The sequence below is a fragment of the Anopheles stephensi genome, chromosome 3, assembly GCF_013141755.1.
Source record: "Anopheles stephensi strain Indian chromosome 3, UCI_ANSTEP_V1.0, whole genome shotgun sequence".
Taxonomy (NCBI): domain Eukaryota; kingdom Metazoa; phylum Arthropoda; class Insecta; order Diptera; family Culicidae; genus Anopheles; species Anopheles stephensi.
Window position 1 is genome coordinate 40,352,475 of NC_050203.1, and position 23,966 is coordinate 40,376,440.

Here is a 23,966-nt window from a genome sequence, read left to right on the forward strand (position 1 = left end):
TATTCAAATTGGTTATGTTTGGGTTGCCCTTCGACAAGTTTGGTTAAGTGACTATTGTGGGGTACGATTAGAAACCTCAGATCAGTAGCAACAAACAAAACTATATATAGCGAAAACATAAACCTAATCCTAATATTCTATTTAATTAAAAAGGCGGTCCGTTGGCCGAGGTTATAACGGCGCTGGTCTTCACACGGCAGGACTTGGGTTCAAATCCCATCCAGACCGCCTCCCCATACGCAGGGCTGACTACTTTGCTACGGGTAAAATCAAGTCACAGAATGTCAGAAATGGCAGGCCGAGACCTCTCGAGGTTGTAGTGCCAGGGAAGAAGAAGAAATTAATTGTAGTTTAGACAAGGAAATGGTTAACACGTCTCTCTCCGATAGGAAAGTGATAATGCGTCACTCGTGTTGTGTCAACTAGCTCTTTTCAAAGAGGAGATGCCAGCTGCTCACTGACATGTGAGATGTGAAGCCCCCCAAACAGCTTCGTACTCACTGAGGGCAAAGAGCTTGAAGAGTGCCAAGAGCTATTTCATGAGGTCAAACAGCTATCTCATGAGGGATCATAGAGAGCAAAGAAACAAACTATCCGTCTAGCTCAATTAAAGTATATAAGTATTTATCAAAAAACACCAAAGCAGTTAATAATTTTACGCATAAATAACCCAGGACTTAAGCCTGAATAACGAACGACCGCCCCATCTTATCACTTTTCACAACTAAGTTACCTTAAAGGATATCTTATGCTCCAATTTTTATTATTCCTAATTATTTATTAATATTTATGGCTATTATCACATTTTAGCCAAACCTATACCTACCAGTTTCGTAAAGTGAGTGCCCTTGAGTGGGGGGATGGTTATACGCCCAAATTACATATTATCTTAGTTAGAGAACCTTTACGTATAATAAGCAAAATTTATAAGATTTAATGCAAATGCGAAGCTGGTCAAATATGATATCCCAAAATCACGTACGTTATTATTTTACGATAGCAAAGGTCAGGGAATAATAGTAACCGGAATCGAAAGGAGATCGGATTTTCGGTCCCATTTAAACTGCAGGATAAATTAGTATAAAAAGGGTATCCAATGATTCAAGACAGGAGTTCACAAGAGATTAGCCAAGTTAAGTCGAAGTCCAGTCCATCAGTGCGAGGGCTTGGGAACTAAGAAAAAATAGGAGTCATCTAAGCGTGAGAAATATTACATTCTAAGCTAAGTGAAAGTATTAAGTCTAAAGTGTTAAGTTCTTCTATTAGAGCGTTTCAAAACCAAAGAGTAAATTGTATGGTGACACTCAAATCCAGGATTTATTTCTGACAGTAATTCCTGGAGTTGCTGTTTTGAACAATGCTGACTGCTCCAAATCTAATTTAAAATGTTGCACTTCTCTACTAGGTTTGCTATATTGTATATGATATGTGTCGTTCCAGTAAAAAATTGTTCCCCCGAAACCCCAAAAGAAGCTTAACATCGTTACTTTATTTGTAGGAATAAAAGATTATCGTCAGGTGTTACAAACGTTACGTGAAGTTCTTATCGAATTCTTGCAATTTCCATTAACTTTCAGAAAAACAGTTCCTGGTATTGAACGTCGGCCCAAACTTTGACGGCTAAGCTGCAAATGAATTCATGTTAATGAGATGAACACGAGGTTACATTTTCTTGGAAATTACCCTTTTATATGCGATGTTAGAAAATCGCACCCCTTCTGCTGACGTGCTGACGAATAGTTACGACTACGGATAAGTGTTGGATTCGAGAAATCGTACACCTTACAAGAGGGTTTTCCTCTCTCTCTCTTTACCAACGAGGACACACGCTGGAACCAGCAGCTTTTCCATTTTACCCTGCAAAGAAGCAATGAAGCGTGTGCTGTACCGGGAAACACAGGGAACATGCAAAGAAATCCAATTTTTGAATATGCTAACCGTGTGCTTTTTCCTTCACATATTGCAGATCGAACTACGCCCTTGGTACGAGATGAAGCCAAGATCGCTGGCGGAGAACTAACGCCCCGGCCCAGGAAGGACCTACTCGCGCATATTTCATCGCTCGACCGACAGACATAGTGCCACACAGTCGTCATTGCAGCGCCAACAGACAACACAGGGACTAGTGAATTCATTTCACCGTAAAGACATCGTTCCCGGGAAGTGTGGTACCTTCTCCTTGTCATTGAGTGCAGAACCGAAGACGGACGCTGTCGGTGCAGCTGGAGCGTTTTATTTTTTTCGTTCGTTGTTGCTTCTGCAGCTCCGGTTTGTTTTGTGTGCATTTTTTATTTTCGTCCCGGGAGGGAATAAGCAGACACCGGAGCTCTGTCTGCTAACTTGGTAGGGAACTTCTGCTGCACGGCACACACAAACACACACACAGACGGCACCGGGGAGACGGGTTAAATGAAAATGTCAGACTTTGAGCGAATAAGGCTAGTGATTTTGGGTGGAGCCGGTGTCGGCAAAAGCTGCATCATAAAGCGGTTCCTGTTCAAAACGTACTCCGACAAGTATCGGCCAACGGTGGAAGATCTGTACAACCGGGAGTACGATCTCGGTTCGGTTACGCTCAAGGTAAGTAGCCACGGCTAGGGGGGCTCTTCCTTCTAGTTTCCAAGGGGGAACGAGTCCCGTGTGTGCCGGACGAGTATTTAAAACTGGAACAACATTCACAACAGGTTGACATCCTTGATACGTCCGGTGAGATGCAGTTTCCGGCCATGCGACGGCTCTCCATTGCGACCGCCCATGCGTTCCTGCTAGTGTATGCGACCACGTCCGAGGGTAGTCTGGGGTGCATCAAGCAGTGCTTCGAGGAAATACGCGAGCAGCGGGCCGACTTCCAGGACATCCCCATGGTAATCGTGGGCAACAAGTACGATCTGACGTCTTCGCACCGTGAGGTACGGATCGAGGACGTCTCCGAGTGGGTTTTCTGTGAGCTGCCAAAGCTAAAGTAAGTACCGAGCAGATGGGTGCGTTAGTGACACGTGACGAGAAATTCGCGGCCTGTTTGAAAGTTGGAAACAATTCCGGCAGCAAACTTCAACCATCCGTGAAAACACGCGTGTGTCGTGTCTCGTGAGTGTTTAATTGCCGTCACGATGGTTGTTGTGAAGTGTTTCATCACGCTCATGGTACTGTGAGCTGTCTTAGTGATGGGGGAATGGTTTCCTTAACGAACTGCACTGTGAAGATGGCTGTGAGGGGGCTTTTGGAGGATGGGATAGCTGGGGGAGTCTGCATTGTTGGATGTTGAAAACTCCTTCAAGCGATCCATAGCATTCAAAGTTGGGTTTAACATGCGTATGGGAAGAAGTTTTGCTGAGATGTACGGCTTATGCTATATTAGGAATGTACGTATCCTGAATTGAGATTCGCGGAACTCGTATCTTTCGGTAGAATATGAGTGAGCTGTTCTAATAATAATCCTGCATCAGCATAGAGGTGAATGTTTAATTATTTTTCTATCATTTCATTTCATCTCTCCCTCTCTCTTCTTGGTCCAAGGAGAACTCTCTTAGGACAGGCATAATTTCTGACTTACTAGACTTAATGAGATACGACGTAGTTTCATAGTCAGACTTCACTACCGGGGAACGGTCCGGATGGGATTTGAACCCGGCGTATGAAGACCGAGAGCGATGTCACCTCTACCACCGGGCCGCCCCAACATTCATTACATTTAAATTTATTTAAGTAGACTCTATCTATGGTTAAGCTCAATATTTTTTCAAATTTAACTGTTAAAACCTAGTGTATTTAACTTGGTTATCAACCATCCTTAAACTACATATTAACTTATATTAAGAAAAACAATAGACATACAGCATATGAGGAAGTTGAATTCATTTCAAGGGATAGAATTTTCGAACCTTCCGAAAGTGCTCCAGAGTGACTTATTGTTTATTGTTAAAATAATTTAACGGGCCACGCTGGGCCTGATTACTAAGACGCTTAACTGTTATAGGGACGGACGGTTCGAATTCAATTAAAAAGCGCAGCGTGTGGCATGTCCGGTTGGTGACGATTACTTAAACAGTTATATTCACGGTACATACGAAGAAAGGGATCGAAGGCGACAAAACGGGGTCTGTGATCTTCTACATCAAGCAGCGTCCTTGGGCGACGCGGCCTGGTTGGGACTTTTCGACCATAGTACTGACATATCAACGATGATTCCTTCGTAAATTGGTGCGTGTGTCAAACTATACATTTTGGCACCTCTGTTGAGCCTTTGCTTTGAACCAGACTTTGGGTGATTGAAGTATTACTCGGGTGATTGAACCAGCCTGATCATATGATGTACAGCTAGGTGACCGCGGTGACGCTCTTTTCAAGGTGCTGGTTGCCAACCGGTCATATTAAAGCCTGAGGAAGCTTACCCACTCAAAATACCTGTCGCGGCAGATGAAGCTGGGACTATACAAAATATTCATGGTCCCAGTACTCACATACGCCTCTGAGACATGGGCTTTGTCAAAAACTGACGATGCCCTCTTAGCCGCGTTCGTGAGGAAGATGCTGAGAAGGAATTTTGGCCCTTATGTGTGGAAGGAAAATGGATGAGCGAGCCGCTACAATGACGAGCTCTACGAGCTAAACGATGATCTCACTATCGTGGAGCAAATTAGACTCGCCAGATCCCAGTGAGCTGGTCACGTCCTTAGAATGACACCGGATGTTAAACCCGGCCAGTAAAGTCCTTTTAGGCCGTCTACACGGACAGAGGAGACGTGGTAGACCCAAAGTGAAATGGCGTGATGGTGTTGATGCGTCCGCCAGAACGGCTGGAATAATGCATTAGCAGACGACGGCGCTGGACCGTGAGCGGTATCGAGGATTGTTGCAGCAGTCCAAGACCGTGAAACGGTTGTAGCACCTGATAAGGAAGGAATGTTCCCCCGAGGTTGTCAAGAGTTCTCGAGGTCTAAATATTGTGCAGGGAAGCTACCATCACAAGCTCTGGACCTACCATCGGCTCTGGAGATGGCGCAATATATCTGATCTTAAGTTGGTCTACCTTCGTTTGCGAGATGGTAAGCGTTTTCATTTTCGGCACCAATCTGGTGCTGATATCCAGTAGAGTGTAAGTGTTCCTTCTTCTTTAAAAGAGTTGATCAACTGTATGTGGGGATTACGGATGGAGCCCTTCAAGCGGAGCGTTTTCAACGCACTTTTTAAGTAAAGACCGGATAAGGCTAGGATCGTCCGCTATTGTGGCTTCTTTTGCTCCTTGGTTAGATGGCTATAGCTTGTGCTGCAAATATGAAAGTTTTGTCTTCTTTTTCTTCTTTTCTGTACTTATTCCGCTGGTAAGAGAGTGCAACGCACTGCTCAACTACTTATATGAGGAATGACCACCATTGGCCATATGTCCTAGTCCTACGGAGTCTTGTCCGAAAGCTTTACGCTACAGCTTGCTTTTGAGGATCTGATTCTACAGCCTGCAGTTCCTATTGTACATTCGTGTGAGCCTACAGCCGAAATTGAATATTAAACAATGCAAAGGGGCTAGCGCAACATAGCATTTATTAATACCGTATGGAATACCGCCGGGACCCGAGACAAAAAGCAGCTTAAGACGACGCTAGGCACGTTTTACCGTGTTTTACGATGATTGTTTGGTGCTCGATTTTTGCATTCCAAACAATTGCTCGCTAAAGAAAAACGCTAGCTTTCCCCAGCCATTTACAATCAAAACCAAGCTCCCCCTAGTTCCTGGAGTTCTACCGAACACACAACCATTTATTGATGAAAGCATATTGGAATAATAAAACAAACCCACGCACCCACAAAAATACCCGTGGCAACCACGAATTTTCAAACCACCTCAACCCGGGCACTCCCGCTCATCCATCCAGACCGGCGTTTTTTCATCTTGCCTCGCCCGTTGGTGGTTGATGCAATTTTTACAGCGTGATTGAATTGGTGCCATGGTGCAACAAATTTTCTCACAGCGATAAATGAAGTATCAATTTGAAATTAATTTGTCCTCGGACAACAAATACACCGCCACCCGTCCCCCCTCCTCCCGCCCACTTGTGGCAACAATCCATCACCGAACCATTATTAGCATACGACAAACGGCCAAATAGCGAACGCAGCATTGTTGGTCGAATATTGCATTCGTCCATTTCATCCGCGCGGCGGACACATCGCATCACTTTAACTGGGCCAGCTCACCCCCACTCGCTCGCGCACACTCACGGACATTTGCTGACATTTTCAGGAGTTTCGATTGACATAACCCTTGGCAACCCTTTGGTGGGTGGGATTATACGCGTCGAGCTTTCCGGGCGGTGGGAAGCGGTGAAAATTCAATTCGGAAGCCAATATTTACCGTTGCACATTGGGGTGGGGGGTGGAAAAGTCTTGCTGCGTTGCATAATTCGCACCAGCCAGCATGCATATTCGATTCCGGCTGATGAAAGTGTTTGAATAAAGCGGCGTTTGTCGCTGCAGGCGATTGACAGAAATTATTCCGTTCCACCCAGTTCCACATCGAGCGTCTAAAGCAGCTTAAAATGGGAAGTGGGGAAAATGGTGTCCGGCGACCCGTTCGTTTCAAACTCTCCTCCACCGAACTGGCAGGCGCCAAAATTGTTCGCCACTTTGTACTGTTCGGCCAAATGAAGTCGGCGTCAAATGGAGTGTTCACACGTCAGGTTATGGAGTTGTTGGTTGTGATGGAATACTAGAACACATGTTCACTTTCCCACTGCGCAAACCGGCGCTTAATCCCGCCAGGCACCGATCGCATAATCGCCGGGTTGAGTATCGAAAATAGCCACTATATTAATTGCACAATTGAATGTATCGCGCTCGCACACAAACTACCACCGTGCCTCGCTCTCCGCTTGCAGTCGGTGTAGTTTTTGGTAATGAGTTTGGCGGGATGATTGAAAAAGTTTGGTACGAAACAGTTGCTGCATTGTTGGGTTTAATAAGAAGTAAAGCAAGTAGGGGAGCAGAGAAAGTTTACATGTCGTAATTACATAGCCAGATTGTACAGGTGATGGAAAGCTACAGTTCGTGTGCTACAAACAATGGGCAGTGAACTCTGTTCATCACGTGTGAGTGTGTGGCTGGATAATCAGTTCTCCGTATGCAACTATTGTATCCGGCAATATTAATTTTTATAAAATTTTAATTAAAAGCAAGGGAAGCATGCTGATCGTGTGCCTTGTTTTAACTAATACATTTGAATAACTATGTACTCATACATCTAACACCGGGCATCATTGTGTTGCACTTCCGGGAATATAAATTAATTACTGGGTTTATTAAATGATATTAAACTTCGGGCGGTGTTGCACAAAACAGCAAAGTTATGATGGATGGGTTGGACAGTAGAAAAGGACCATCTAATATTGTAAAAATTGAAGCCAAAATACGTAGGCCAGAGGCTAAAGGCACCATTTTTCTTGATATTCAATATTCAAAATTTCAACATTTTTTTACCTTCGTCAGACCGTTTATAATCTACTGTTTGGAAATTTCTGAAGGCAACTGAAATTACGACAGAAAAACAAGATGCTTTTCCGAGTTTTTGAATATCTACACCTAAAACTCTCCGCTCGTCCGCTTTCCCGGTCTTAGCTTGCTGCAACAATCCTCGATACTACTCACGGTGTAGCACCATCGTCAGTCCATCCATTATTGCGGCCTTTCTGGAGGACGCATCTCCGCCCTATCAACAACTTAGTTTGAGCCTACCACGCATTCTCTGGTAAAGTGTTTGACTTAAAAGGACTTTAAGAGCTAGGTCGTCCGGTGCCATTCTCATGGCATGACTAGAACACTTGATCCTAGCGAGTTTTAAGAGGTAGTTCTCTAGATAGAGGTAGATCTTGCTGATTAGCATCCAGCACCCTTGCCCGAGTTAGTGGAACTGTGACTTTGGATTTGAAGAAGTTAACAAAGACGAAAGCTTCTATCTGCTACGACGGTCAGGCTGAGAGTGGTTTTATTTCTAAAGTGTTTCGGTTTGGTTGAAGGACAGGGATGGACAGTATATAACGAGGAGGTATTATGTAAAGGATCGTTCGGATCGGAGGTATCGTAAAGGACCATAAAGTATTAGGTAAGTTAAGAATCAATATCTTTATGATCTACGTCCGTTGTAATCAGTCTGCTCACCGGGTACGACAGGATATGGTTGGCGGCATGGTAATTCCGGTCCATCTGCTATCCCTCGAACGGATGTTGTTTTAGGATCGCATACAGACACGCTAATTCGTGTAATTCAACATCTTTGTTGCTGTCGGTGTTGACTTTTCACACCAGCTAGGTGATGTTTTGGACGAATTGAAAGTTACGGTCCCCTATCTGTACATTACCACTGCGTAAATCAGTGTTTGTTAGCAGTGTTGTTGGTGATGCTATCATTATTTGTGCTTTCTCTTACTCAAGCTCCAATCCAAGGTTTAATGCCTCGATCCTTTGCTGGTTTCTGCTTCAAAGGAGAGCCTCAAATCAATTATCCCTATGTCATCAGCGTTTGCCAGGATCTCGACTGCTCAATAGAAAATGTTCGCACCGGTAGTCTCCTACGGGCACAAGTCTTGGACTATACTGACAGGGATGCCAATACACTTGCCATTTTCCAGCGGCGGATGCTAGGGACTCTCTGTGGCGGTGTGTGCGACCAGGGCGTGTTGAGAAGGAGAATGATTCACGAGCTAGCAGACCTATTTGAAGATCCTGATAGCTGGCCTACGTGATGAGGATGCAGGCTCATGTCCCACCAAGAAGGTTCTTCACAGTGACTCGTTCGTCATGAGGCGTAGCAGAGCTGGGTTAGTTGGAGTCTAGCCAGTCGGAAGTTGAATGCAGCCGTCTTATAGACGTACTACCTGAGTACGACATTCAAACGTGCTCTATCTTGAGTAGGCTAAGAAGAGGAAACAGAAGAAAACCAGAAGATGATCCGCAAAGTTTCTATCTTCGAGTTCCGTATAATGGGCGCTAGCGGTAGTTTGTAGAGAAGACAGGTGAAACAACCAATGATAATTTATATGTTAACTACATCTGTTTATTATGTCACCAGCTAAGAGAAAGCGCGATTCTTCTTTCGATCCTTCGATCCCCCCGAAAATCTTCGTAGTTTGTCGCGTCTTTCTTCTCGTCTCCGCTGTCGTTTGTCGCCGTACAAACTCGCCGCCGGACAAATAGCCGCCGTACAACTCGCCGCCGCTCGAAATCGTTGCGGCCCAGCCAAGGTCGCTACACAGGCTTGCCCATCTCCCCGTAGTCTAATATTGTGACGAATTAAGCTCTTTGGAGGCCCTTAGCGGAAATTAAGGACCCCTTACATTTTGAATTCGTCGACTGAGCTAACATCAGGGTTCATGCCAATATAATATGTACTGGACTTCCAAGTTTAGGCTCCATACATCTGCTTAGGTTTCTTTAACAGCGACGGAAAATATGATAAGACATCAGTCTTCAGACGCAAGAAACAGGGATCGAATCTCATCGGGACCGTTCCTTTGTAGTAAGGATTGTCTATCCAATTACGTGATGTTGTTAAGACTTTGCACTGCCTTGTCTGTCGAATTCGATTGACGGCTGAAGTGCATCGTTTCACGGTGTCATTCCTGTTTCTCATTCACTCTCAGCGCAGCAAGAGCAAGCGCAAAAACCTATTTTTCACCACTCTTTTATCAAGCATTGGGAAGGTTGAAGTTTGAACAAACCTAGCTAGTCTAGTTTGTTAAACTAAGAACAAAATTTGATAACAAAATAAGACCATTCATTAATTTTGAAATGGTCACTCTGGTTGAACCGCAGACAAAAAAGTGGTACAAAATTTGATATCGATAATGGATTCACCAAATTTTGGTACGGTTATACCTAGCAGAAATATCGCATATTGTAGGTCTTATTTTATTGCCTGGTACCGTCGTTTATGCCTAATTGGATTATCAAAAGTAGCAGGTTAACACGTTCAATGCTCAATCAGCCCAAATATAGCTTGCGTGTTTCCTCTTGATATGAGAGAATTGACAGGGACAATTAACTTAACGTTAAACGTATTTAAACAACCGTATATCAAAGTGGTCCTATTCTACTATCCAGTGCTGTATAAAATGATAATTGAATTAATTTCCATCTTAAACACTGCTATTTAATCTCCAAAAACACACTCGCCATCTGCTAAGGGCAACCGTGCAAACAAAGAGCAAATTTGCAAGGCAATGTTCCTGGCTCGCTATCATTCAGTATCTGTTACAACCGCTTACGATGATGTATATCACTCTCATAACTCGTAAGATTTGAATGATGGTACCCGGATTCAGCTGTCGTACCATCTCGCTCTACAATGTCGCGAGGTCACGGAATCGAAAACTGATTCGTAGAATGACAAATGTTTCAGCTACACGTCATCTTCCTGCTGGCGAGGATCGTTCATAACGACACGAGCTCAGCCCTCGCAATGGCACAAGGATGTGTGCCTAATAATCATCAGCTCAGGCACGGACGGGTTTCGTAGATCCGATTTTCTGACGGTTCGATAAGCAGAGCTTTTGCTCCGCCGCGAAAAAGCCTTGTGCACGAAAGAGCCGTGAATTTGGCGGTTTGTGATGTGCCCAAAAGATGTTCCGTGACTTTTTCCAGATCTGGTTGTTTGAAGGCAGGGTTGAAGAGAAAAAAAAGGAAACGAAGCCACGATAAACATCATCCCAGAGAAGCGAATGCCGTCGAGACCCATTCGGCAGATGGAAGCCTGCCCTCGGGATGGCTCAGGACGCGTGCAAAAACGTCGGCAGCGGTCGTTGCGTGTATGCTGAATAAATATACTCTCAACCCAAATCGTGCACTTCACACGCCGCCAGATATGTTTGTCACTGGCACTGGCGGGGCCGAACCCATAAAGCAACCCAACCCTACCGAGCCAACACTTGTCATGTTTTTGTGGCACAGTCGGCACAGTCAAGTGGGGAAGGCACGCGCTGTCCCACGAAGGGACTACGCAAGCGAGGGCTTGTGAAAAGTGACAGAACATTGGTAACGTGACTAAAGCCAATTGTGCGGGATAAATCTTAATTCAATCTTTCCGTGCCTTCCCGGGATCTTTAAAGCCCTGCCGACTGTTTGAGAGCACAACGCACACACGGCTTGGTCGCGGGATTTGCTTTCGAGCTGTTCCTTCCAATATCTGCTCGCACCAAAGCAGTCAAAAGGCAGACTGGAGTTCAACGAAACATTGTAAAAGAGGCACTCATTTGACCGGTGCACAAAAGCGTCCACGTTCGCGTTCCACAATAGAGGGGACACATATGCACATTTAAATGATGAAGCGTTGTGTAATGCCCACTGTTTAAATATTGTTTTACGGCTCATTAAAAAGGCGAACAGAGTCCAAATTCGGTTTTTTTGTGTCCTCAACCACAGGAAAGCGAAAAACAAAATGCCCCAAACAAGTGGTAATGTTTCTTTCAACTACCTTATGCCCGATAGTTCCACTTGGTGGGTGCTCTGGGTGGAAAATGGTGGCATAATTGGCATTTGCTTCGGTTTTTTTTGTTTGCATCCACTTGGCGCATTTTGTTTTCGTATAGAGCCGTTTATGGTGCGCCATGCAACTGGTGAGCTTATTTAAAGAAGCAATAAATGCAAAGTTGTTTGCTCTCTGCAATGAGCGCCACACACACACAGTTTAGCAGATAATAAAACACACACCAACACACATTCGCTCAGTACAAACAATATCATAGCGAAAGAACGGTTCTTTTTGCGGATGGTAATTGAACCAAAACGCAACGAATTACACACGCCACAACGGGGCGAGTGAGTTGTTATTGGTTTGGAAGAAGATGCAAAACGCTGGGACGGAACGGAAAGCAAGTACAAACATTCGCCATCGACTCGGTCGATAAGTTTTCTGTAAAATGGAGCACAGGCGGGCGGCGTTTTGCTCGTTAGGCAAAATTACGCTTTTCTGGTGTATGCTTAATTTTATGAGTTTGGTTATGTTGTGGTGTGCATATAGCTCAGCTACTTATCCCGTAACCATGTTAGCTTTATTTGGATTCACATTTTGAGAGCTGCAGATCATTTTCGACACTCTTTTAAACTGGTCAACTGTATTCGTTAGATGAAACGTATGGAAAACTTAGTGTTTAATACTTTACAAAGGACTTTATTGTTACGCCATATCACATGCATAATTATGCATAGGATAACAGGCTTAAGCACAGCACAACAAAGCCATTACAACAGGTTCCCACGGTACCTGTTGTAAGTCAACGGTATGAGTTCCCGTGGCAGGGCTAATGAGCCAGGTTCGACCATAACTAAAACCTCTAGAAAAAGATAACTAGGTTTGCAATTAATATCCTTAGGCTAAATGAAGGTTGGAGGTATTATCCTTTTTCATTTGTATTACAAGTGTGAGAAAGGAAGGACGACTGGAACCCATCTAAATTATGGAAGAAAAAAGCTAGCATAATGATGATTCGTGCCGTCCATCAACAGAGGGATATTTTGACTGCTGCCCAATACTTCCTGAATTTAGTAAAAATAGTCGGACATGAACTCGAGACTTAGCTAGGACAGTGATGGGTCGACGACGACTCTTTTCACGGATCGACCCGGCGTCGAGCTTTTTACTATAGAAATCGACCCGTGACTGCAACGAGTTCTGGTCAACCCATAGGGATTTTGGGATGACCCTTGGATTAGACCGAACTCGTCAAACTCACGGGTCGACTCGTTACACCCAAGGATTGTTCTGAACTCGTTGAAATCGGATCGTATTCCTACCCGAACAATTCTGGGTCGCTTACGGATAGCTCCGTACCGGTAGGTTCGGGACGGCCCAACCATCACTAGCTAGGACATTTCTTGTGTAATGCAGATTTAATTTATCCAAAACAGTGGATCTCTCTGAACCGTTCGCTTGTTATTCAAAATTGATCAATCAGCTATGGGTCAATTTTAAAATCTGGGCCGGAACCTTTCGATCTAGAGACTCCAGAAACTGCAGGCTAAAATTCTCAAGGACTTCATGCTAAGAAAATTACCAACAAAAGGTCAGTCAAAGCCCCTTCACTTTTCTAGTCGCAGGTGAATCTCATCTTTGGTTAGCAACTACAGGCAAAATTATGTGGCTGAAGATTGCTAACTTCTGTGGTCTGGATAACATAAACCATAAAGGCAGAGCAGTTTACATCTAGAACTCGAAAGGTCTCTCGCTAAGCCGCAAAAGAATGCATTTATCGTTAAACAATCTCAGCTTTCTTACTAAAAGCTACCAAGTAACAGAAAATTTAAACTTGTCATGGGTCATGTGTTCATGAGTGTAGACTTTCTTATACAGGTTGCCGGAGTCTCCTGTGAGGTCATCTGTTCTGATTAGCTATTTACTTACTAGAGTTCTTGCTAGCCATCGCAAAGTTAAAACAATCCTGGTATTGCCGCGATTCCAGTTCTCTCGGCGGCTATCAAGTTTTTTTTCATCTTTGTACATAATCCATGTTTCAGTCAGTCCACTGACAGTACCGGAGCAATAAAAATTCCTTTCACCATTTGCACCACTTATTGTCATCATTTCGGCCTGTACCTCTTCATGATGTCTATGCCTTCCGAGCATGCCATAATTTATATTACCCTTGTAGGACATTGACTTCAAAAATTCCAACTCTGTGTTTCGGTAGCCAGACAAACCGGGTAGCCTGGATGGGCCTTGGAAGTTTTTCACTCTGCACCTGCACCTGGCCAAACAAACCTGATTATCCAAAGTTCTAAAAGAGACATAATCCACCTATACTTTAACCGACGCTTTAAGACGATGCCGTCGTATTATGGGTTGAAGTTATTCGATGAACAGAAAGTTGTGATGAACAGATTGCGAAACTCGGGGTTGATCGAGATCAGCGCTGTGTTGAAGATCGTTCAACAGATAATTTAATAATTCAACAAAGTACGGAGCACATCGGGAGCAGTGTACTACAGTTGGTGACGGATTAAACCTCTCCTGGTTGACTCATCCTTATACACCGAGCAGTTTCTACGAAACCTCCATCATTAAAATGAAGCACACCCGAATAACAGAAAACCGACTCCTTAGGAAATTGATTTTTCTTTCCGCAACCATTATCTTTATCTATATCCACGCAAGCAAACTCTTCTCGAGAAGCATTCAAAGTTTCTGCTACCTACAGCTGGTAACATAAAACGCCAACCCAATTCGAAAGTACCGCAGACAGTGAACTGCTTCCATCAGAACTTTAAAACGATAACAACACATTCGCGCGGTTATGCCGGTGTGTGTGTGTTGTGGCGTGAACAGTCAACCTCAACGCTGATCATTATAGCGACGTGTAATGTGTAAAATTTCAATCAATACTACATGCTACTGTGTGTCCGGAGTGTAGTCTTCTCCAGCGGTACCGAGCGGTACCTTCCTTTGTCTAGTAGCGGTAGCAGCAGCGTGTGTTGTGTTGGCGACTGCTGCTGATGCTGGCAGGTTCATCAAAGTCTCTCGAATGCAGACAATTCCACGCCACGCAAAACTCCGTGACAGAAATACCGCAGGAAGCTGTCGGAAGCCTAGGCAGGATAGGAAGCAGGGTCTCGAGGAGCGTGGAACATAATCGGTTGCTTAACGGGTTTCAATTGTTTCTTCGGCTGGGTGGGCCAGGAATCCAGGCCGGCGGAACGGTCGACCGGAACCGGGTGTAATGGTCTAATCGCATCCGGTTGAGGCTTTTTTGCTGCGTTTTGCCTGCCTGTCTGGGCACTATATGGCTCGGTGAGTGTGTTGTTCGCTCCTTCGCTTGCTAGAAAACATTGCAGAATATGCGCTTTGGGAGATGTAACAATGCACATGCGACAGTCGAGGGTGCAAAAAGAAAAACAAGCCCTCGATTTGATGCATCGCAACACGGAAAGTTTCGCCCTCCCAGTGGAATGGACCCGCGCAACCACAGCTCTCGCACGGTACGGAAAAAAACACCGAAGCAAACTGTAGAACTGATTCACGAACGGTGGAACTAATCGAATTTTAATTGCACACACTCATGCGCCCAACGGGGAAGGTTGGGCAAAGTTCTTGTTTTGGAAAATTGAAATCTACCGGCGAAAGGTAAGCACCGAATGACATGGTTAGAGCGCATTTGTTTCGTTGCTAGTGGACGCCCGTTTGTCCTCCGTTTGGTAAGATGGGAAAAGATAATGTGATACTAGGTTTAACTGAAGTTTTTGTTCCTCATCGTCCTTGTCGAGAGTCTTGAACTGTTATGACGTCTGTCGGGTTGGGTTTTGTGAGAACTACCTCAAACGATCAACCTTTAGTCCTTATTACCATGTTCAATTGGTTGACAAAAGTTCTCTAAATCGAGAAATCGGTATTATGGTTGTCAAACGGGCTAACCGTTAAACAGCACAATGAGCTTGAAACTTAACGAAAGCTTTTACTCTAACGATCTAACGAGCGTTACGGTTGTCAAACGGAAACTCGAATTATGACAAATTTCGTTTGTTTATTTTAAAATCCAAAGGTTTAGAATATTTAAAAAAATCTCTCAGACAAACGAACAAATTTATATAAACAGTTCAACTTTCATTTGTCCTCAAAAGACCCTTTTGAACGATTATTTGGATAGTATTTTGCTAGAATTTAAAAAAAAGATCGCAAAAAAAGGTAAAACTATTGATGAAGTTAATGATTTAAATTTAAAAAATCTTTATTGATTATAGGTTACTCATGATGATGATGATGACCCCTACCAAACCCCCGCTTGTGAATGTGAATTTGATGTGTTTAACATTGTTTCTGAAAATTCAATAACAACGAATGAGTGTTTAAGGACTTCAAACCAACTAGTACCTCAGGCTAGAGCTCACCATCTTTCCGAGCCCTTTTCATTATTTAGAGCAACGCAAAGATCATATATCGGGCGCGTGTCTCGAAGCTATGCAGACCATTTTGATTCTTTTTTTTATGATTTTATTGAAAAAGAATCATCAGTAGTGATTGTTGGTAACGGACGACAATCTGCTTCGCAGTATTTACAAACAATACAATACGTAGGGGTGACCGGGTTGTGAGGTGACAACGGCGCCGGTCTTCATACGCCAGGACCGGGGCTCAAATCTCATTTGGACCGTTCCCCCGTGGTGAGGACTGACTATCCATCTAAGTGGTATCGTTAAGTCTAGTAAGCCAGAAATGGCAAGCATGACCTAAGAGGTCGTTAGACCAAAGACAAAGAAGAAGATTAATAATAATAATAAGAAGAAGAAGAACAAGAACAAGAACAAGAGTACATAATTCTAAGATTAGGGTAACACATTTAAGTGTAAGCTTTAAGGCCGCTTACACGACATCGAGACAAACCGAAATTTTCTAAATAAGTAACAAAAGAACTCAATAAACAGCTTAAATAAGTATACAGATAAAAACAAATTAATTTGTCAAATAACTAGCAAATTAAGTGTATGAGCCTGTACATAGGAATTATACATATTTTCTTCTTATTTGGCACAACAAGCTCGCAAGGTCTCGGCCAGCCATTTCTAGCTTTTTGTGACTTGATTTTAACCCTAAGCTGAAAAGTTTCTCCAGATCTTGTAATTAGGAAGGTTTAAAAATATTAAATCTTAAACAAGCAGCAATTAAATTTTACGTTCAAAGCCCATAAAGGGTAGTAAAAAGAATAAGAAGAAACTGCAGATCCTACGGGTATAACATATTTCATGAGTTTTGAAGATTCACACTTAAATTCTTACTACTGTTGGTAGGTCTGATGTAATTTTCATTAAATTTTTTTTTTTAATTTCACACCTAGCCACTCGGTTAATTAAATCAGTTGGATGTGGAATTGCCTTTCTTTACATCCACCTTTGAAGCGAAATCATCACTTTGACAGCTAGTGTTGTTACGACTTGACAAAAGTTTGACTACTCCAACGCGAACCCATAATACCGATCCACTCGATATGTGATTAGACAAGGTTTGTTTGAGAGTATTTCGGTTAGAGAACCGTAATCAGCTCTTTAATATACGTAGCAATGCTCCTGCACCAATATTGATGGTTCAGCAGAAACAAACAACAGTCGAAACTTTGAACAGTCGGAACCGAAGTTTATTGGTGAGATTTAATTTTGTATCCAGACATCCAACGTTTTTGTTTTGCTCCATGTTCACGTCCAGAGCGCCTTCTTATTTACTGAGCTGGTAAAGTTGGGCAGGAACAATATTCATAACCCAACTGACGTCGAGCACATCCAACTCAGGGACAGGGAATAAATGGCGTACGAGGCGTATGAACTCCTCTGGGCGTGAACCCAGGGTACCTCCAACTCCAACGCCAACGAATGGCGTTCCCCCTTAGCGATCCCCAACCCTCGCTAGACATCACATCATGACACGTGGAACCACCAAAGCGTGCTTGCATGTAAAAACGCAATATGTTATTTTGCATTTTGCTTCAAGTAGGGAAAGAAAGTTGGGCGAGATCGACGAAAAAACAACGGCCCCATCCATAGCCAAGCGCTCGCACGAATCGAAATGAGCGCGCGTGTTGGATAGCGCGTCCTGTATTTGGGGGTTCCACTATGGAACACGATGCATTAATTACAATTTTCGCACACAGGATAATAACCCCAAAATATGAACGGTTCTTTCGAATGCAGCCAACCACATACCAATGTTGTTTTTGTGCCAACCGTATCGGATGGAGGCGATGGATAAAATGCTTCAAAGTTGGAGCAGGGATGAGCAATAACTTGGAATTGGTTATTACGATGCTTAACAAACAAACGCACCTAACTAAACCCGGGCCTAGGCCTGGGGCCCGTATCAATTTAAATTGATTATTTTAATCAGCATTTTAAAACACGTTGCGCTGCCCTGGGTTAGGTTATCGTTTGTGGATCTTTCGGCCTACATTCCTTCGAAGGACACCCAAGACACACACACACAGCCAATCCAATCGAATCCGAACGCCCGACTGAGTGTCCCTTTCCAGAGTTTAACTGGTGAATTTCTCCATATTGCTCTATTTTACAAATTTCCTTGGATTCTCGCCCGCCCGGGGGAGAAATCACTTCGTAAAACGGTCGGGCGGGAGGTTCCTTCCTTCCGGGCGTGACCGAAGCAGGTGAAAATTGGACGGTCGCCACCATCCGCACCGGAACACCTACGGGACGTGCACAATGAGCAGCACCATCTTAATGACGGACCAACACAACGGGGAAAAGGTCAACCGTTTGTGTGATTGTGTGATTGAGGTTGCCGAGCGTAGGAACTCGTCGAAGGACTAACGACAGCAAGACTAATTGAATATGTAGCGACTGGAGCAGGAAGAGGAGGAGGAGGAGGAGTGGGGTGGATGGAAGGGGGACTGGTGAGACGAAAACACTTGAGCCGGGCTCGAAGGATGATGCTTCACCATAACCATCTCATCACGGTTGAACTGATTGGCTATCGTACGTACGAGCGCCATACGGGAAGCGACCAACCGCCCGAGATTGGTGTGAGATTGGTGTGAGAAAGATAAACCACATTCCCGTACCTGTGCATCGATCTATCCCCGACTTGGAATTACCCCCATGGTCCCTGGCAGGATTTCCGGTTGGAATGCATGTTTTGGTTTGTATCCGACGTTGTAAAGCAAAATAGCGCCCGTTCATGTGAAAGCCGCTGAAAGTATGGCAAGGTTCAATAAGCTGATCACTAACGGAAAACTAGCTGACGTAAGCAGCAACGGCGGAACCCTTTTTTTCTTTTGATCTCTATTTTTAATCTGCCAAGCGACGGTTTTGTGAACGATTGAAAGGGGGGAGAGGTGGGGGGAGGGGGGGTTGGGGGGTGGGCGAACGATAGGCAGAAAGAAAATGCTTTGAAAATGGAGGTGGAATTTTTGCCTGTCGCCTGTGCTTTTTCACTGTGAGCGTATCTGTTTGAGACATCACATTCTAGGGAAAGTATGTGTTGGAAAAGTGCAATTCCCAAAAAAGTAATAAACGACGAACGGGAATTGGTAAGCCAACAAATAAAAGGTGAGCTTTGCCATTACAAGCCAAACAAGAAAAGAAAACAAACGGCCGGTGTTTGAAATCACACTGATAGCGCATTCTATACTCGCACTAATATTTTTGTTGGAATTCAAAAACTGCGATCAAAAACATTTTTCTTGAAAATCATTGTTTTTATAACAGAATAGAAGTAAAATTAGTTAAACTACTAAAAACCCAAACTAACTTACATACTTCAAGTGCATAAAAATTGAGTTACAAGTTTCGCTTTTGACAATACGACGTCTGTCCGTAATAATAAATAAATAAGTTTGGGGTTTCTTAATTTTCTAGTATTAGAAAACACATAATTAATAAAACAAAAACCCTACTCTCGATTTTGTCTTAGATATGTTCCACCATTGTTTGAATCCAAACAGTGGCCAGATTTGATTATAATCGTAATATTACTCTCATTAGGATAGAAACCCTTATAAAAACAGTTTGATCAAGTAACTTTGTCATACAGGAATGTGACCTGTTTCCTCGAATATTAGTCTTGAAATTTATGAACCAGTAGTAGACCCTTGTTTTTGCTACTTTAAGTACTTTTTGTACAAAAGTTATAAATCGCAATGACCCCCAAACCATTTCTGCACCATCGCAAAAATGCATTAAAAATACATTCTATTTGTATCCTGGTTCTTTCATAGGAACTGGTCATCACCGTACAATTTCACTTTGACAGTCCATGTAGAAACTATTTTCATCTTCAGTTAATTTTCAGCTAAAAATGTAACATTAAGGTTTAATAAGCTTTTACGAAAAAAGTTCTGTAAGCATCCTTAAGCAAATACATGAAGCGCTCTACTACGTTGGCACGTTTAGATTCGACAACTCCAAATACTCCATGGTAATGAATCATGGTGAAACTTTTAAATTGTAATCTTCCTCCTCTTTTATAGTCATTTAACATGTTGTCCAATCATTTCATTCCATTCCAACAATGAGAAATTTGTGTGGCGAGCCTATTTCAACCTATGAAAAAAGGTGTTCTAGGGGAATGTAGCTTCCCTGTTGCTTTAGTATTATTTTTTGTATTCTAATTGAATACGGCCAGGCCGAATTGCTTTGGAAATTTTATTTTAAAATTTTATTTTTAAATTTTTTTTCGAGTAAAAAAAGGTTCAGAGCAGCAGTAAAATAAGAAAATCAATATAATACTAAGTAATTTTTAAGTGTGACAATAGAAGGTGGTATCAGTGTATAACATCCTAATGAAGATAAGATTAAAATTTGTACAACCCTTGTCGATCTGCTAATACTGACATTTGTATTATCCTTAGATTTTCACAATTTTTTCAAAGCTTTAAGCATTTTTTTATTCATAAAGAACGGCCTAGCCGTATTGCTAGCTTTAAGCATTGGTGTGAATTGAAAAAAAAAACGGATTTCAATCGTCGTCATTTATTAAAACTGTTTTACCTTAGCGAAACCGTTTTCGATCAACTCAAAGAACCTTTAGCCAATGTCGCACCATCATCAACATTCGCACGAATCGCTGGTTCATCGAATCTCGAATTGAAATCTAGTTCGGAGATCATTTCGTTCAAACGAAACCGATGCCGTGTAAGATGTCTGGGACACACGCGGTGTGATGGAGACAGCCGTTAGGTATCAGCGCTTCACGATTGATATTGAATGAACATCTTGATGAGATCACTCCTTGGTTACTAAGAGCGATTTGTTGACTAAAACTTTCAATAGGCCTTCACCACCTATTCTGGGAATTATTGAAGAGCGAAGATGCTATAAACGTTATGTGCCAAAAGACCTCGTCTAGACGGTTCTTGATAACTGCTTGTGAAAAGTAGTTTAGCGTTCAGTGTAAAAGATCCATCCTAACAATTCAGCTAGCTTCGCTGTTTGACGGTGGTTACCTTAATGCCGGTAAGAGTTGGACATGTCCCCTCTAATACAAGGTATCGCTAGAAAATTCGGCACAGTGTGGAACGATGCAAGGTTGAGTGAACTACCCCTAGAATGTACTGATCAATTCACTTAGAGGACGGGAAGAAACTCCTGACTTTTTTTAACTGCTATTGAACGTTGTTGAATTCCATCGTACAAAGTACCAGGCGTCCGCTTCTAACGAAATTTGGCGCTTTCAACTCCAAGGGCTTGGCCTGAGTTTTGCAGGCATCCCTAGATAGTCAGTGCTGCTAATAGTGAGACAATCGAGATGGGATTCGATGTCCGGAGCTGGCTTTTGAAAGACCAATACTTCCTGGCCATCGATAATGTCTTCATCTTATCGTTCAGTTCTCCACACACAGTTGTTTAATAATTCTCATCTGAATTAGAAAATAATCATCTGCAGTGCTCATAGAGGCTTTGACCTTTGTTCTTTGCCATATTAATGGTAGATCAGCCAGAGCTAGGGTTAGCACTCTCCGTATCTTTCCACGAGCCAGTCTCATTGAAGTCTTTTGAAGGCTATTTGAAATAGGTTTGTCGTCAACTTCCAGAATTCTGAAAGATGTATTTAAGTTGAAGTTTCAGACTTTTGAATGTATTCCTCAATAACAACAAACAAGGCTGGCGATAGAGCAACACTTGAAATACTGTTTCTAATGCAGCTCCCTTCTGCCTAGATTCCTCCTGTACTGATAGCGCAGTTAAGGTGTCAAAAGCCCTCTCTATATTCAAAACAATTAAATTGCAAATTTCTCAGCAACAGGCCATTACGGTTTAATGTCTTACTGCCCAACAGCAAAGGCATGGCAAGCGAGGGCAAGCAAAGCAAATTAATGCGCAACAGCAATTGTGCAAGATTTGGCATTAGAAATTCAACGTTCAATTTCACACGAAAAGCAGATTATTTGGACACAGGCAGGCTGGTAGGCCGCACAGAGGCCGATTAAGGATTTCCGTTTCCTAATAAAAGCTGCTGCTTCCCGTAAGCTCATAAAATGCCAACCAACGTTCTCTTCCTCTCGTGCCGGTCGGTGGGCATCTTTCCTGTTCCGGCCTTTTTATTACACCCATAATCAAGGGCACAGACACACACACACACACACTCATTGATGACGCCATTGCTGGGCAGTGGCCGTCCAATTTCGTGCAAAATGATTAGTGTAAAATGGTGTGCTGGTTTTCTTTTAACCGAAAAGGCGAAAAACCAGTTCCAGCACGAGACAATCATGAAAATCACACACACACACTGATTAAAAACTTCGTTCAGTAATATGTTCCCGATGGTGCAGCAGGGCTTCTGGGCCCGTTCGTATGAATTAATCAAAGGGCACTCAGTACCGGTGTGCTGCACGTTTGAGCAACAACAAAAAATACATCCAGTCAGCAATTACTGCGACAGTCCTGGAACACCGGAGCACGGAATACGAACATTTGGAAGAGACAACAGCAAAAAAAAATGGCCTCCCATTACATCGTCTTTATGGAACAGGGGGGCCTTCAGTTTTATTGGCCCAGTGCTCGAGAGTCCACGTGAGTCTCGTTCGTGTCCCGGAATCTACCCGGAAGCCGGACGGTCCACTGACCCGATATCCATGCTCATTGGTCTGAACCGGCCCATCAGTCGCGGCAACAGAATGGGATAAATTTGAAATTAATTTTATCATGGCACGGGAAAAAGCCGTTCCCCGGAACAGCCTGGCCAATCGTTTTGCACCGTGTATTCGTGCCCTTTGAAGCGTAGCCGTATGTCCCGTTCGAGCCAGCGGACTCCCTGTCGAGCCGGGTGGCCTTTGAGAAGAGCGGGATCATAAAAATCGATCGACTCCCCTTTTTTCTGTCACCTGTCCGGATATCCAACCCCCGACCGCCCCAACCCCTCCAGGTGTGCGCGGTTTTTAGTGTACGTGAAGTCGAAACTTTATGACCCAAAAGCCTCATCTGCCCGACTACCGGCTTGCTGGCGCGATTAGGGTGACTAGCGTTTATTTTCAACTTTTTTTTCTGTCGCGTTATCGCGCTTCGTGATTCTGTCCCCCAGCACTCAATACTCACACAGGGTTCGATTCGCTTATGGCTCATTTGGTGTGGAGCAATTTTCTGATCAAATGTTTGACCAGCCACCAGCCATCCAACCTGCACAGGGCGATAGAAAAATGGGCTCGTGTAAAAGGGCCATAAAAAGCAGCAGGCCAACCCTACTCCGAACGGGGTTTAAGTACTAGAATTAAGAGCTTAGCGATAGCGCCGGTCCCGATCCCGGATTCGATCGATCGGAGGATTTACCCGGATGCAAAACATCAAGCAAAAGCGTTCCAGCGGCAGCATCCTGCTAGCGCCGTTTGTTGCTTCCTAATTGCTTTTGACAAGGATTTTCACATCCGTACAAGCGCACAGTTTTATGGCCGCGGTGTATGTCTCTCTCTCTCGCACGATATGACTTTTTTTTGTAATTTGTGTTCCTTTTTTGCCCACCTTTCTGCCCAGGGTGAAGGTGCTCGAATGCTCGGCCAAGGATGATTACAATATAATGGAAATATTTCGAACGTTTGTCACACTGTCCCGCATACTGCCGGTGAACGGTAGCGCCGAGTCCGGTTCCGGCCTGAAGCGACGCTCGTCAGCCTACGTCAGTGCCAGCAGTAAAGGTAAGTCTTCGCCGCCCGTCTGCTCGATTGTGAGTGTCTGACCGATGGCTCGATTATATGGGCATTATGCGCGTGCCCGTTTCTGCATGGCTTCATTAACTACTTGAGCTGCCACTTCTTTCCATTCCATGCATTTGGGGCTGGGGCAAACGCGTCCCGCAGCAAAATCACGAATCGGAAGTCCGTCCATTGGAGGTTGTGAAAAGCCAAAGGATTCATCGTTCCTAGCGGCATCCACGTCTGAGGGCACCAGCAGCGGAAGCGGCGTTCTGGCCGGCGTCAGCGGTTCGGACGTGAAGGCAAAACCTCGATCAAGGTAAGTGGTTTGCCAGCCAGCCAGCCATCCAGCCGGTCACTTAGCAGATTGAA

General features: G+C 43.7%; 1 protein-coding gene and 1 long non-coding RNA gene across 8 annotated transcripts in view; one reads left to right on the forward strand and one right to left on the reverse strand.

Moving 5' to 3' along the window:
* LOC118512003 (GTP-binding protein Di-Ras1) overlaps nt 1–23,966 on the forward strand; it is a 52,310-nt gene that overhangs the window by 23,810 nt on the left and 4,534 nt on the right. For all 7 annotated transcript variants that reach the window (XM_036055756.1, XM_036055761.1, XM_036055758.1 and 4 more), the window contains 4 exons: nt 1,967–2,580; nt 2,685–2,962; nt 23,437–23,597; nt 23,760–23,913. In XM_036055756.1, coding sequence (XP_035911649.1) covers nt 2,410–2,580; nt 2,685–2,962; nt 23,437–23,597; nt 23,760–23,913 — 764 coding nt within the window. In that variant the 5' untranslated portion in view covers nt 1,967–2,409. The remainder of the gene's footprint in view (nt 1–1,966; nt 2,581–2,684; nt 2,963–23,436; nt 23,598–23,759; nt 23,914–23,966) is intronic.
* On the reverse strand, nt 707–2,025 carry LOC118512009. Its single transcript, XR_004906219.1, has 3 exons — nt 1,939–2,025; nt 1,684–1,857; nt 707–1,625 (listed from the first exon to the last, which is right to left on the reverse strand). It is a non-coding gene; the product is annotated as an uncharacterized LOC118512009 (long non-coding RNA).